At 50.1% G+C, this 15,840-nt stretch overlaps 1 protein-coding gene across 4 annotated transcripts in view; it reads left to right on the top strand.

Moving 5' to 3' along the window:
* Positions 1–15,840, top strand: part of CDKL1 (cyclin dependent kinase like 1) — a gene marked incomplete at both ends in the record, with an annotated part of 80,764 nt that overhangs the window by 23,915 nt on the left and 41,009 nt on the right. For all 4 annotated transcript variants that reach the window (XM_080707407.1, XM_080707408.1, XM_080707406.1 and 1 more), the window contains one exon: positions 8,582–8,703. In XM_080707407.1, coding sequence (XP_080563533.1) covers positions 8,582–8,703 — 122 coding nt within the window. The remainder of the gene's footprint in view (positions 1–8,581; positions 8,704–15,840) is intronic.

The following is a 15,840-nucleotide window of genomic DNA, read 5'->3' as shown; positions in this document are numbered from 1 at the left end:
GACCCCTGGGTTCCATCCTTAGTAACACACACACACACACACACACACAAAGGTGTTGGCAAGCTGGGTATCATGATGCAGGCCTATGTATGATCCCGGTTCTTGAAAAACTGAAACAGGAGGATTGCAGATTTGAAATTAACCTTGGCAATTTAGCAAGATTTGCAGCAACCTTAGGGAGATATAATTTCAAAAAAAGAGGGGTGTTGGGGTTTAGCCCATAGGTAGAACACCTGGGTTCAATCTCTAATACAAAAACTAAACAAAACAAAACAAAAAAATGTGCTGACAGCCAGGCATGGTGGCACACGCCCATAATCCTATAACTTGGAGACTGAGACAAGAAGTTCTCCAAGTGCAAGGTCAGCCTGAGCACTTAGTGAGACACTGTCTTGAAAGAAAAAAATTAAAAGGGCTGGGGTATAGCTCAGGGGTAGAATGCCCCTGGGTCCAATCCCCAGTGGAGGGGCTGGCTAGCTGTTGACAAACACCAGATCCTTCAGTAATCTCCGTAATCACCACTGTTCCGCAGCACTCCCGAGCCACTGCAGTTGCAGAAGCCAACTTTAGGCTCTTCTGGGACCTCCTGTCATCCCAGAGCTTGGGAGGCCAAGACAGGACGATCACTGGGTTTTTTGTTTTGTTTTGTTTTGATTTTGGTGGTACTGAGGTTCCTGGAAACCCTTCTACTTCCGGGCTACACTCCCAGACCTATTTTATATTTTTATAAACAGGATCTCTTAAGCCAGCGAGGCTGGCTTCGAACCTGCGCAGGCCTCCTGTCTGTTTTTGTGAGACTGGGAGTGGGACCCAGGGGCTTTTCTACCTCTGAGCTATACTCCCAGACCTATTTTTTATATTTTATTTGGAAATGGTCTCACTGAGTTACTGAGAGCCTCACTAAGTAGCTGAGACTGGCTTCGAACCTGTGCGATCTCCTGTTTCAGCCTCCCAAGCACTGGATTACAAACATGTGCCACCATGCCTGGCAGAAGATCACAGGTTTGAGGCCAGCCTCAGCAACCTAGTGAGACCCTGTTTCAAAACAAAAAATAAAAAGGGCTAGGAGTGAAGCTCAGAGGTAGAATGCCCCTGGGTTCCATCCTTATCTCACACACACACACACACACACACACACACACACACACACCACACACACACACACACACACACCCTGACCATGGTCAAAGTCTCAGTGACTGTGCTTTGCAACCCCTCCCCCCAACATCACCTGGAGCGGGGGCCTCGGTGCCACCTAACTGGTGACTAGTCCAGTTCCAGAATTCCATTATGTAGATAGCTGTGCTTTCTTTTGATGATACCAACTATCTTAGTCTGTGTGCCACTCGCCCCCCGACCCCCCAAAAAAGAAAAACCTCTAAGACAAGGGGGTGTATTAATAGTTTATTTTGGGAAGTGAGACCAGAGAGCAGCCGCAGCCATTGCAAGAGGCAGAGGGCTTGGGCCCCCGGGAGGGTCTGGGCGGCCGGGCTGGGAATGCCTGAGGCTGCTGGCGAGGGAGTCCTGCAGAAGTGTCTGTGTATCCGAGATCTAGAGCCAGGTTCAAAAAATGTTAGAGGCTTGTGAAAAACATTTTACCAAAACAACTCCACTTTCTAAACTCTAATTTCTGTCCTCTCGTTACTTACCACAGCTGTGGGAGAAGAAGAATGTTTTTTAAAGGAAAACAGGAAATAACCACTGAGAAAATGGTCTGTTAGTTTTCCCCAAAGCACAAACACAGGGTGACCGTGTCCCTATTTCCCCCACAAAGAGCACAGACCAGAGAATCTTTGACACCCGAGGGACGGGCAGTTCCGCAGATGCGATGGTCTGTATGCCAGTCAGTGTGAAAGTGCGTGACCACGGAGGACCGCTTGGAGATCATGGACCCTGGCCTGCAGGCGCTGGAGAAATGATTCACTTCCACAAAAACACTTTCTCTTATTTGTTTTGAAATATGCAGTCAGCTTTGTGGCTTGTACATTTTCCCACTTTTGATAAATACATGGGAACTTTCCACTCTCACATAAGAAATTCTAATGCAGAAGTGGTGAGAAAGGGCAGCTTGCACGCCGCGTCAGTGTCGGGGGGCAGCGGGAGGGCTGGGGACCATGGAGAACCAGTGCACGCAGGCCTTCCACGCCGCCGAGACAGCTGCGCTCAGCCCTGCTCTTCACTGCCACAGGGACACTAGGCCTCAAGTTGCTGGGCCGCCAGCATTTTCCAGAGCATCCTGGTAACCTGGAGTTTTATATTGTTTTGTAACTGATAGAACCCAGGGATATTCTACCCCTAAGTGACACCCCCAGAACTTTTTATTTTTTTATTTTGAAATAGGATCTCATTAAGTTTCTGAGGCTGGCCTCAAACCTATGATCCTCCTGTCTCTGTCTCAGCCTCCCAAGTACTGGAATTACAATTGTGTGCCACCATGCCCGGCAGTAACCTGGATTGTGTGTGTGTGTGTGTGTGTGTGTGTGTGTGTGTGTGTGTTACTGGGGATTGAGCCCAGGGGCATTCTACCTATGAGCTATACCCCTAACCCTATTTTTAGTCTTTATTTTGAAACAAATTATAAGTAGCTGAGACTGGCTGGGAACCTGTCTCAGCCGCCCAACTGTGTGCCACCACGCCCAGCAATAGCCTGATTGTAATCAGTGACCTTTCCTTATTATTCTTCAGAATGTTGTGGTCCAAAAAGGACAGCAATTTCCCTTACAGAATGTAGGTCCTGAGTTTATCATAAAAGATAGGTGCCAACGATGACAGTGGACAGTGGCAGCTAGAGGAAGGTGTTCAAGAAGAATGTGTGGCATTCTTAGCTCTACAGAGAAACCAAACAGACCTTGGGTTAAATTCAACTGAAAGCTGAGCATGGTGATACATACCTCTAATCCCAGTACATGGGAGACTGAGACAGAAGGATCACAGGTTCAAAGCCAACCTAAGCCGCTTAGAGAGCCCCTCAGCAACTTAGTGAGATCCTATTTCAAAATAAAATGTGAATAAAAAGGGCTGGGAATATAGTTTTGAAGTATAATGCCCCTGGGTTCAGTGCCCAGTACCATAAAAAAAAAAAGATAGATGATAGATCAAGTGAAAAAAATTCTTTTTTTTTTCACATTTCATTAAAAATATTTTTTTAGCCGGGCGTGGTGGTGCACGCTTGTAATCCCCGCGCTTGGGAGGCAGAGACAGGAGGATCGCGCTGGTTCAGAGCCAGCCTTGCTGGCTTAAGAGACCCTGTTTCCACATAAAGTTAAAAAATAGGTCTGGGAGTGTAGCCTGTGGGAGTGTAGCCCAGAGGTAGAAGGGCTTCCAGGAACCCCAGTACCACCAAATATATATATATATAATTTTAAATTTTTTATTGGTGCATTATATTCATACATAATATTGAGGTAAAAAAAAACTTGTGTGTACATACATGTACACATCACTGACAAAAATTCTTTTTTTAAGTGAGAAAATGCCTCACTTAGTAGCATAATGTGAAATACCACTATTCAAATCCCAGAGAGAAAATAGAAAGGAGACCAAACTAAACTAGCAAAAAAAAAAGAGTAGAAACGTTGCACACGAGGCGCTCAGTCTGAGCCGAGTAGGCAGGCTCGTAGACTGAGCGTAGCTGGAGGACAGCGGTCATGGCCTGGTAGGGATGGCTGAGCTCTTCAAGACTGAGCCAGCAGGAAACGGAATGCTGGGGAAGAACAGCAGGCCGGAGGCTTTGGCTTCCCACACTCAGAAACAGGAAAGACTTCTGTTTAAACGAGGCTGGACATCCTGCAGCATAGGTGGTCATTTAGTCTGCTGCGTCTCCTTGGATTACCTGTAGGTGTGCTGCACGTGGCAAGCAAGCCTTGGCTGACATCCATCGTCTCGCCTGGTTCTTCTTATCTAGTTCCTTTGTTGTCCCCAAAGAAGTCCAGTCAGTACTGAAGTGGGAGCGCCTGGACCCTGGTGCACGCAGACACCCCCAGGGTCAGGCTGCCACCGACAGCACCAGGGCCTCAGGACCAGAGGTGGCCCTCTGAGCTCTGCCCTGCGGTCAGTGGAGTCAGAGGGAGGAGGAAGGCAGTTCGGATGTAGTATCCACCCTGTCCAGCTCCTGGTCCCCCAGTGTATAAACACCACTTCCAACAAGGTCCCAGGCCCCCAGCAGGGAAGGCCACTGGGTGCCTCCAGCCTCTCCTGCACCTTCCAGCAGCGTCCATCACCACTGACCATCACCACTGACCACCGTGGAATCATGCTCTGCCATCATTGTCTTCCCTTTGGGGACCTTCTTCCCTTTCTCCTTCTCTGCTTCCTCCTCATCTTCCCCAGGTCCGGCGTCAGGTTCTGGACCTCTTCCCGTCTCACCCTTGCTCTCTCTGGCTTCTCTTAGGCCCTCGCTCGCTCACTCGCTCCCTGGCTTTTGTCTTCAGCCCGAGCTCCAGCCAAGCCAGCCTCTCCACTTTGGTAGCTCAGAGTCCCTGCTAACTTGAAGGGATCAATACACCTTGTTCCCCTGAAACCTGCTCCCTCCTACACGGTGCCACCACCCCTCTCATGGTACAAGCTCTTACATACATCCTCCTCCTCCTCCTCCTCCTCCTCCTCCTCCTCCTCCTCCTCCTCCTTCTTCCTCCTCCTCCTCCTCCTTCCTCCTCCTCCTCCTCCTCCTCCTCCTCCTCCCCTCCTCCTCCTCCTCCTCCTCCTCCTCCTCCTCCTCCTCCTCTTCCTCCTCTTCTTCTTGTGGTACTGGGAATGGAACCCAGGGGCATTCTACCTCTGAGCTACACCCTTGGTCCTATTTTTTAGTCTTTTTAGTTTTTGAAACAGGGTCTCACTGAGTTGCCGAGGGCCTCACTAAGTAGCTGAGGCTGTCCGCGAACCGCGATCTTCAGGTCTCAGCCTCCCGAATGCTGGGATTACAAGCGTGCACCACCACGCCTGACTCTTGCATCATTCTTTACACCTTTCCCACCCTCACCCCTCATCTCTAGCTCATCGCCACATCCTGACTGTCCTCATGACAAAATGTACCTCAGAACAGCGCCTCTCTCACCGTCTCTCCTGCTTCTGCCCTGCTCCATGCCACTGCCGTTGTTCACCTATCAGTAGGCTCTCCGCTGAGCCGGGTATGGTGGCACACGCTTGTGATTCCACTACTTGGGAGGCTGAGGCAGGAAGATCGCAGGTTCGCGGCCAGCCTCAGCTACTTAGGGCGGCAGAACTTCTGCAACTTAGTGAGACCCTGTTTCAAAATAAAGAATAAAAAATAGGGCTGGGAGTGTAGCTCAGAGGTATAATGCCCTGGGTTCAACTCCCAGCACCAAAAAACAAAACTAAAAATGGAGCCGGAGTAAAGCTCCCTACGTGCTGTGTGCATGTATGTCATGATTACTACATTATGATGTGACACTACAATGCACCAGTACAAGTATTTAGAAACAACAGTGCACAGTGGCGCACGCTTGTAATCCTAGTACTTGGGAGGCTGAGGCAGGAGGGTGGAAGGTTGGACAACAGCCTCAGCAAGCAGTGAGACGCTCATCAATCAATCAAGGGAGACCCTGTTCCAAAATAAAAATAAAATCAGGTTGGGTGTGTAGCTCAGAGCTAGAATGCCCCTGGGTTCCATCTCTAGTAACACACACACACACACACACACACACACACACACACACACACACAGAGCGATATGGTATCACATCTTGTTGATTTCCTTCTCCTGGCTTCTATTGCACTGAGGAGGAAGTGAATCTGTTAGTGGGCCTGCGAGGCCCTGCTGGGCTCGCCTTCTCAGCTTCTGGCTGGCCGGCCTTGGCTCCTCCAGCGTCACCTACAAGCCACACTCTCTTTGGATTCCCTTCGCTGGCCCTGCCTCCACCTGCTCCCCTCCTCCACCTGCTCCCCTCCTCCACCTGCTCCCCTCCTCCACCTGCTCCCCTCCTCCACCTGCTCCCCTCCTCCACCTGCTCCCCTCCTCCACCTGCTCCCCTTCTCCACCTGCTCCCCTGCCCCTGGTCTGGTTGAAGTTCACTCACCTCCAGGGGTCAGCCCAGGTCCCTCCCTGGGCTGGTCCTCTGAGCAGCCTAATCCCTTGTATTCACTTCTTTGTTTAATGCCTTACTCTCCTTCAGGAGGGCGTCTCTACTGCCCAGAACAGTCCTCTTGTCAAGTAGACGCATGAGCAGATTCTTGAATATATGAGCTGGGCGTGGTGGTGCACACTTGTAATCCCAAAGTTAACAATAACAATAATTAAACCGTATAGAGAGCCGGGTGTGGTGGCGCGCGCTTGTAATCCCCGCGCTTGGGAGGCTGAGACAGGAGGATTGCGCAGGTTCGAAGCAACCTCAGCTACTTAGTGAGGCTCTTGGCAACTTATGAGAACCTGTTTCCAAATAAAGGATAAAATAGGTCTGGGAGTATAGCCCGGAGGTAGAAAGCCTCTGGGTTCCACCCCCAGTACCACTAAAATAAATAAATAAATAAATAAATAAATAAATATAAAAAATAGGTCTGGGAGTATAGCCCGGAGGTAGAAAGCCCCTGGGTTCCACCCCGAGTACCACCAAAAAAATAAATAAATAAAAATTGTATTAATGTGTTCCTGACACACAGTTTAAGTACAATTATCTTTGTAGACTTTGAACTTCCTACTTTTGCACATGGAAAACTGATTCCTGTATGAGTTAACTTATTCTAAGTTAAGGTCAATTTGCTAGTAAGTTTTCTTTTTTTGGTGGTACTGGGGATGGAAGCCCTTCTACCTCCAGGCTACACTCCCAGACCTATTTTTTATATTTTATGTGGAAACAGGGTCTCTTAAACCAGTGAGGCTGGCTTTGAACCTGCGTGATCCTCCTGTCTCTGCCTCCCAAGTGCGGGGATTACAAGCGTGCGCCACCACGCCCGGCCTAGTAAGTTGTTTTCAAAACCTTATTTATACTAGCCAAAATTTGAAAAGAACCTGCATGTTATTTGAGCAGAATGTTGTACACGTTACAAGAATCTGAGTTTTCAAAAGGTGCACAGTAAATAGAAAGGCTGGTGTAATGCGTAGCTACAGCCCCACTCAGAACAGTGGATGCTGCTGGGGCCCTTGCTTTGGATCCACAGTCAGAGCTCTCACTGAATACCAGCTGTGTGAGGGCGGGACAGAGGATGCTGGACAGAGAAAGTAACATCTGGAGGAGGGTAGTGTTTACAGCAAGGAAACATTAAACCGGGCAGGAAAGGCAAGTCAGCCTGAGCATCCCAGGAAGTGAGAAGTTGAGAGGGTCTGGAGGAAGTTAGACGCGGGTAGGCTGTAGATAAGCCAGGCTCCAGGGGGTGGACCTTGGGGTCTTATCCTGGAGCAGCAGTGCCCTGCCGTGATTGCTGCAGATTTGAACATTAGGTTGAGGGTGGATTAGAGGCACAGTCCTCGTTATTCAGAGAAGATCAGGATTTGCTTAAGTAAAACTGATGTATTTCTAGATGAGGGCAGTGGTGTACCCCTGTCATCCCAGTACTTGGAAGGCTGAGACTGAAGGAGTGCAGGTTCTGAGACAGCCTTAGCAATAAAAAAAGACTCTCAGCAACCTAGCACGACCATTTCCAAATAAATAATAAAGGCTAAGGGGACGCTCTGAGATAGAATGCCCCTGGGTTCAGTTCCCAGTAACACACGCACGCACGCACGCACACGCACACGCACACACACACAGGCTGGGGGATAAGGTAATGCTGATTATAGCCTCCTTCAATCCAAGGAAAATTGAGAGAGGCCAGGCGTGGTGGTGCATTCTTGTAATCCCAGCATTTGGGAGGCTGAGACAGGAGGATTGCAGTTTGAGGACAGGCTCAGCTGCTTAGTGAGGCCCTTTGCAAATCAATGAGACCCTGTTTCAAAATAAAGAATAAGAATTAGGACTGAAAGCCAGGCGTGGTGGCATACATTTGTAATCCCAGCATCTCAGGAGGCTGAGACCGGAGAATTGCAGTTCTCAGACAGACTCAGCTAAGGCCCTCCACAACTTAGCAAGACCCCGTTTCAAAATAAAAAATAGGGCCAGGGGTGTAGCTTGGAGGTCGCATGCCCCTGGGTTCCATCCCCAGACCCTCAAAAAAAAAAAAAAATAGGGTTGGGGGGTGTAGCTCAGAGGTAGAATGTTCCCGGGTTCCATCCCCAGTACCGCAAAAAAAAAAAGCAAACAACTTTCTTCCTTCCTTCCTTCCTTCCTTCCTTCCTTTCTTTCTTTCTTTCTTTCTTTCTTTCTTTCTTTCTTTCTTTCTTTCTTTCTTTCTTTCTTTCTTTCCACGGGTCTGGGGATGGAACCCAGGGGCATTTGACCTACGAGCTACACCCCTTGCCCTATTTTTTATTCTTTATTATGAAACTGGGTCTCACTGAGTTGCAGAGGGCCTCACTAAGTAGCTGAGGCTGTCTTCAAACCGCGATACTTCTGTCTCAGCCTCCTGAATGCTGGGATTACAAGCGTGCACCACCACGCCCGGCTTAACAACTTTCTTTTTCATGGCTCAAGATTAGAGAAAACTGCCTTTCGCAGCTCAGATGTGCCACCTTGCTGTTTTTCCTTTTCAGCAACTCAAGCATCCCAACCTTGTCAACCTCCTGGAGGTCTTCAGAAGGAAGCGGAGGCTTCACCTGGTCTTTGAGTATTGTGACCACACGGTTCTCCACGAGCTGGACAGATACTGCAGAGGGTGAGTGTTCCATTCCTTACCAACAAAGTACAGCACAGACACGTCGGGATTTGTGAGGGGAAGTAGCGATGGTTCTTTGCCGTTTGTGTAATTTGCTCTATTGCGGGGGCGGCAGCAGAGAAGTTACCCAAAATGTGGTGAAAGACATCAGAAGCGGTCCTTTCCATGAAGCCACCAGCAACGGCATTATAGATGGAACTTGTTTTCTTTGGTGTGTTATCTCTGCATAGACACTACCTCAGTCTCTAAGGAAGAATAGGAAGGATACGAGTTGTTCTGTGCCTGACTAGGAAAGAAAAAGGCTTCAAAGGAGGAGCCAAAGGCAATGGCAATGGTTCCTCCTTTAAAAGAGGTGTTTTGTTTGGTACTGGGAGTGAATCCAGAGCCATTCTACCTCCAAGTTACACCCTCAGTCTTTTTTTTTTTTTTTCTCTAGGGATGGAACCCAGAGGCATTGTACCACCAAAGCTATGCCCCAGTCTGATTTTATTTATTTATTATTTGGAAACAGAGTCTCACTAGGTTGCTGAGAGCCTCTCTAAGTTGCCAAGACTGGCTTTGAACCTGCAATCTTCCTGTCTCAGCCTCCCAAATCCTGGGATTATATGTGTGTTCCACCACACCCAGCTTAATAGTGAAACGGGGTTTCTTGAGAAGAAACATGGCGTTTCCTTACCGGATTCTTGTCTGCAGCAACCGAAGAATGACACCTGCAGACAGCAGGAAGGGAAGCAAGAAGTTTATTGGAAACAGCAGGGAATAGGGAAAAGTGACAGAACACCCCTAAGAGCTGTTGGGACCTTGGTGCCCAGCAGCTGCCTTCAGGACAATACTTGAGGGTAGTCCAAGCCGAATGCCTTCAGTTGCAAGCTGCTTTCTCCCAAAGTCCTTGCAATCTGCCAGAAAAGAAGTGCAGGTCACCCCTAGGGGCCCTGATCGGCCTTGATGTCCAGTGGAGGCCTTCAGGTCACTACCCAAGTGTATCCCAGGCCAAGTGCCTTCAATTGCACCCCACCTTCTCTCAAAGCTAACGTCCTGCGAGAGAGAGAGAGAGAGAGAGAGAGAGAGAGAAAAGCTCCCCAAAGGGGAGGGGTTCCCAGAGTGGGTAACCTTCCTGGTGACTGGTCTAAGGGTTTATATATCTCTGTAAGTCCTCTGTTACTTGGAGTCTGGGAGGCAGTTCTTAAAATTTGCATAGGGTACTTGCATGTCCTTGAGGGGTCTCCTTTCAGTAGAGGTGTCAGACTTGCTCCAGGGATGTCTCCTGGGTTTGTTGATTAGTAAACAGATGGTTTTGTGAAGCTTCTGCCATTCTTATCTCTGAACCTTGGAAGGGCTGGTCTCTTTTTAGGAGCCTTGGAAGTTAACTAGCATTCGTTGCCCCTCAGGAAATTGAGTTTTTCTACCGAGGCCTCTTTCCTACCTGCCTACTTCTTTTCTACCTCCTCAATCAGTTTAAGGCTAAAACAAACTCGGAGTTTCATCTGAAGCAATCTGGGCATGTAGGGTTCTGTCTTAGGCCTTCGTTGACTACCAGTGACAGAAACCCAACTGAAGCGAGCATAGGTGTAAAGAGAATGTCATGGGAAGGATGGAGTGCCTCTCAGGAGCTCCACTTCTCTTGCACACATCCCTTTCTAGGATATGCAGCACTTTTTATGTATTAAAAGGATTGATGAAAAAAGTTTTTGTCTGAAAACAAATAAAAATAAAACAGAAGGAAAGAACGTCTGGGGTAGCTCCCTCAGGGTGGGCGGGATCTCCCCTGCCGCCTGCGCCTCAGCTGGTGCTTTTAGGCAGGTGCCCCAGGTGGTGGCTTGCACGTGCCCTCTGTCCCCTCTCCCTCCCTGCCTTCCACCTTCTACCTTCGCTCTGTGTGCTGGCTTCATTCTGCCTTGCAAATAAACTTCCCCTTATGTGGTGGGTTTTAGAATTAATTTTGGAATGAATTAATGTGTTGACATGGGATTAAAAGAGTTAGGGAACTTGAGCAGCTGAGACAAGAGGATCACAGGTTCCAGGACAGCCTCGGGAAGTAATGAGATTCTCATCAACCTAGCAAGACCCTCTGTTTCAAAATAAATAACAGCTGGGCATGGTGGCACACACTTATAATCCCCATGCTTGGGAGGTGGAGACAGGCAGATCGCACAGGTTCGAAACCAGCCACGCTGGCTTAAAAGGCCCTGTTTCCAAATATAAAAAAGTAAAAAATAGGTCTGGGAGTGTAGCCCGGAGGTAGAAGGGCTTCCAGGAACCCCAGTACCACAATAATAATAATAATAATAATAATAATAATAATAATAATAATAATAATAAATAAAAAATAATAAAACAATAATATAGGACTGCGGTTGTAGCTTGAAGTAAAATGTCCCTGGGTTCATTCCCCAGTACCACAAGAGAGAGAGAGAGAGAGAGACAGACAGACAGACAGACAGACAGACAGAGGAGCCAGGGCATGGAGGCACACACCTGTAATCCTAGCTCTACTTGGAAGCCTAAAATAGGAGATTGACAGGTTCAAGGACAGTCTCGGCATCATAGCAAGACTCTCAGCAACTTTGTGAGACCATTTTAAAACAAAGAAAAATAGCCGGGCATGGTAGCACATGCTTGTAATCCCAGCATTCGGGAGGCTGAGATAGGAAGATCCTGGTTAGTGGACAGCTCAACTACTTAGTGAGGCTCTTACAACACAGTGAGACATTGTTTCAAAATTGAATAAAATATAGGGCTGGAGGTGTAGCTTGGAGGTGGAATGCCCCTGGATTCCATCCCCAGCACTGCAAAAATAAAAATAAAACCCAAAAAAAAAAAAACAGCTGGGGTGGGATATCCCTCAATCCCTAATATCACTAAAAAAGAAAATAAAGGGGAAATTACAAAAATACATAACATGGCCATAGGCTGATCTCCACCTATGTAGCTATTCTAGAAGAGAAGAAAAAAAATACACTGGAATATTTAGCCTCTGCATATAAAATCCACTGGAACTCTGATTGGCTCAGCTCAGGTGATACAACCCTTCCTGGGGCCAATCACTGTCTAGAGGGAGAGGACAGAATGATTAACAGGTCCTGGAAGAGACTACTCAAATTGAGTCAAATAAAGAAGGCTCCTAGCTGGTCATGGTGGTGCACAACTGTGATTCCAGTACTTGGGAGGCTGACACAGAAGGGTTGTAGGTTCTAGGCCAGCCTCAGCAACTTAGCAAGACCCTGTTTCAAAAAACTAGAAACAAAAGAGGGGGGACAGCGCTGCAGGTGTAGCTTAGAGGTAGAATGCCTTTGAGTTCAATCCCTAGTATGAAAGGAAGGAGGAAAAGAAGGAAGGAGGGAAGGAAAGAAGGTAGGAAGGAAGGAAGGAAGGAAGGAAGGAAGGAAGGCAGGCAGGCAGGCAGGCAGGCAGGCAGGCAGCACAGGCAGGCTGACTAGCTGGCTTCTTGGTGGATGTGGCCTCCCAATTGAAAGAGGAGGAGAATTTAGAGATGTTGATAAGGTGGGTCACCTTTACCAGTGCCCATCCTCTTCTTTTGCTGCATTCCCCGGAGCTCAGCTTTGGCTGGGGAGGACACCTGGAGTGCCTTGTGGGCCAGACCATGGAATGGCGCCCCCATCCCTGGCCTTCACACTTGGGCGGCTGCAGGCTAAGGTTCTCCCAAGGGCTTTTTCTAGCCTCTGCCTTAAGGGGCTGGACAAACAGGATCTGCATGACCTCGGGCAAATGGGATTAAAGTGGCTCATGGTCTGTTAGTGACCACAACACAGGCTTTTCAGGTTCCAGGAGTTTAGTTTACACAGCCAGAGAGAACTAAGAGGACAGGCACCTCCCTTCAGAAAGTCACTAACACAGAAAAAATAAGGGTTCAAAGGAGAAAGCATTTGGTGTGTTGATGTTTACTCCTTAAACCGTTTGCAAGTGACACTTCAATGAAACTTAATAGAATGGTTACTGTGGCTTGTGGTACTAGGGAGATACTGCGGGGAGTGTGATTAATTACGCCAGGATGAGTGGTTTCGGAACACTGATCTGTGCGGTCAAAAGCAATTGAGAGTTATTTCTTTTTTGGCATATAGTTTGAACAAAAGAAAAGGACCAGACAAGAGCCAGACATGGTGGCGCACGCTTGTAATCCCAGCATTAGGGAGGCTGAGATGGGAGGATTGCGGTTCGTGGACAGCCTCAGCTATTTAGTGAGGCCCTTCGCAACTTAGCAAGACCCTTTTTCAAAATAAAGAATAAAAAATAGGGCAGGGGGTATAGCTCAGAGGTCAAATGCCTCTCAGTTCCATCCCAGACCCGAAAAAAAAAGAAAGAGAAAAAGGAAAGGACCAAACAAGAGGTACTTAGAGTTTTGAATACAAATTCTTTTAAAGACTAAAATATGTTATAATGTGTTCCAGGAAGTAGAAAATGCTTTACTATTAACATGGTTTAGAGAAGGGAAAGAACAGTAAATATATGTATGATCAGTTACAAGCAACCTCATTTACAGATTAGAAAATGACATGGTTTGCCAAATGCCAGATTGGCTTGAGGAACACTATTTAAAAAACAAGTTTGGAAAAGAAGACTTGGCTGTGCACAAGTGTGATCTCAGCATTTGGGAGGATTGAAAGTTCAAGGCCAGCCTGGCCAATTTAGGAAGCCTCTGTCCCAAAATAAGAAATTAAAAGGGTTGGGGAAGCTGGGTGTGGTGGCACAAATCTGTAATCTCAGTACTTGGAAGGCTTAGACAAAAGGATTGCAGGTTCAAGGTCAGCCTCAGCAACTTGGGGAGACCCTGTTTTAAAATGAAAAGGTCTGGTCGGGTGGGCAGGGCTGGCAGGGCGCCCCTAGGCGACCCCCCTCTCCACCCAGAAGGACTCCATGGTCCGGGCCCCTGGCCCCGACCCTGGGCGGGTGGGCAGGGCTGGCAGGGCGCCCCTAGGCGACCCCCCTCTCCACCCAGAAGGACCCCGTGGTCCGAGCCCCTGGCCCCGACCCTGGGCGGGTGGGCAAGGCTGGCAGGGTGCCCCTAGGTGACCCCCCTCTCCACCCGGAAGGACCCCGTGGTCCGAGCCCCTGGCCCCGACCCTGGGTGGGAGGGCAGGCACTGGCGGGGCACCCCTAGGCGACCCCCCTCTCCACCCGGAAGGACCCTGTAAAAAAGGAAAAGAAAAAGAAAAAAGGAAAATATCGGAGAGGGGTCAAGGAGGTGGCAGATGCCAGGATACTGGAGATGCAGACAAAACTTATCCAAATGAACTGGAATTATTGGAAAAATTCCCCGCTAAGGAGGACTGCTTCTTCTCTACATTGTTAAGAATCTTGGACATCACCTGTAAAGAGAGACTTTAGCGGAGACCAAGGAGAAAGGCGGTGCTGAAAGCAGCCTCCGCATTGGCGGTGGAGAATTGTATTCAGGAGAGCAGAAATCAGAGCCTACCAACCTTTTTTTTTTTTTTTTTTTTGGAGAAATTACACCAACGGTTGAATGCTACCGTCGCGCATGCTTAGGAAGACTGGACAACATTCAGAGTGGAAAAAGAGCTTGGGAAAGATTTGAAATGGTGGAGGCAGTGGCCAGTACTCAGGGGAGGCAGAGATCTGATGCATTACACCTGGAACCTTTGAAGTAATGACCCCAGAGGCAGAATGCTACCACTACCACGCACCCTCGAGAACGTGGGACAAATAGTTGGGTGAAGAGGGTGCTCGGATTAGAGCCTGCGGAGGGGTGAGGCCGACGACGGGCACAGCAAAGCTGGGATCGAAGCCTGCTGTGAGGCAAGGCCGTTATTGAGGCCTCCGAGGCCGGGATCAGAGCCTGCCGAGGGGTTAGGCCATGCTGGGGCCAGCGAGGCCGGGATCGAAGCCTGCCACGAGGCAAGGCTGGTGCTGGGGCCTCTGAGGCAGGGATCGGAGCCTGATGAGGGGTTAGGCGGGTGCCGGGGCCAACAGCTGGCATTGGAGCCTTCCGTGAGGCAAGGCCGCTATTGAGACCTCTGAGGCCGGGATCAGAGCCTGCGGAGGGGTTAGGCCAGTACTGGGGCCAGTGAGGCTGGGATCAGAGCCTGCCGTGAGGCAAGGGCGGTGCTGGGGCCTCCGAGACCGGGATTGGAGCCTGCTGAGGGGCTAGGCCAGTGCCGGGGCCAACAAGGCCAGGATCAAAGCCTGCCGCGAGGCAAGGCCAATGCTGGGGCCTCCAAGGCCGGGATCAGAGCCTGCTTAGGGGTTAGGCTGGTGCCGGGGCCACTGGCCGGCATCGGAGCCTTCTGTGAGGCAAAGCCACTATTGAGACCTCCGAGGCCGGGATTGGAGCCTGCCATGAGGCAAGGCCAGTGCTGGGGCCTCCAAGGCCGGGATCAGAGCCTGCCGAGGGGTTAGGCTGGTGTCGGGGCCAGCGAGGCCGGGATCAGAGCCTGCCGAGGGGTTAGGCCGGTGCCAGGGCTAGCGAGGCTGGGATCGGAGCCTGCCGTGAGGCAAGGCCGGTGCTGGGGCCTCCGAGGCCAGGATCAGAGCCTGCTGAAGGGTTCGGCCAGTGCCAGGGCCACTAGCCGGCATCAGAACCTTCCGTGAGGCAAGGCCACTATTGAGGCCTCTGAGGCCAGGATCGGAGCCTGCCGAGGGGTTAGGCCGGTGCTGGGGCCAGTGAGGCCGGGATCAGAGCCTGCTGAGAGGTTAGGCCAGTGCTGGGGCCACTGGCCGGCATCGGAGCCTTCCGTGAGGCAAGGCCGCTATTGAGGCCTCTGAGGCCAGGATCAGAGCCTGCCGAGGGGTTAGGCCGGTACTGGGGCCAGCGAGGCCGGCATTGGAGCCCTCTCTGAGACAAGGCCGCTATTGAGGCTTCCAAGGCCGGGATCGGAGCCTGCTGATGGGTTAGGCCAGTGCTGGGGCCAGCGAGGCCAGGATTGGAGCCTGCCAAGGGGTTAGGCCAGTGCCGGGGCCAGCAGCCGGCATCGGAGCCTTCCATGAAGCAAGGCCACTACTGAGGCCTCCAAGGCCTGGATTGGAGCCTGCCAAGGGGTTAGGCCGATGTCGGGGCTATCGGCTAACATTGGAGCCTGCCGTGAGGAAGCCCGGTGCTGGGGCCTCCGAGGCGGGGATCGGAGCCATCTGAGGAGTTAGGCCAGCGTCGGGGCCAGCGAGGCC

This window comes from Muscardinus avellanarius (genome assembly GCF_963383645.1).
Source record: "Muscardinus avellanarius genome assembly, chromosome: 12".
In the NCBI taxonomy this organism is placed as follows: domain Eukaryota; kingdom Metazoa; phylum Chordata; class Mammalia; order Rodentia; family Gliridae; genus Muscardinus; species Muscardinus avellanarius.
The sequence above is the reverse complement of the archived record's forward strand: the minus strand, read 5'-3'. Positions and strand labels throughout refer to the sequence as shown.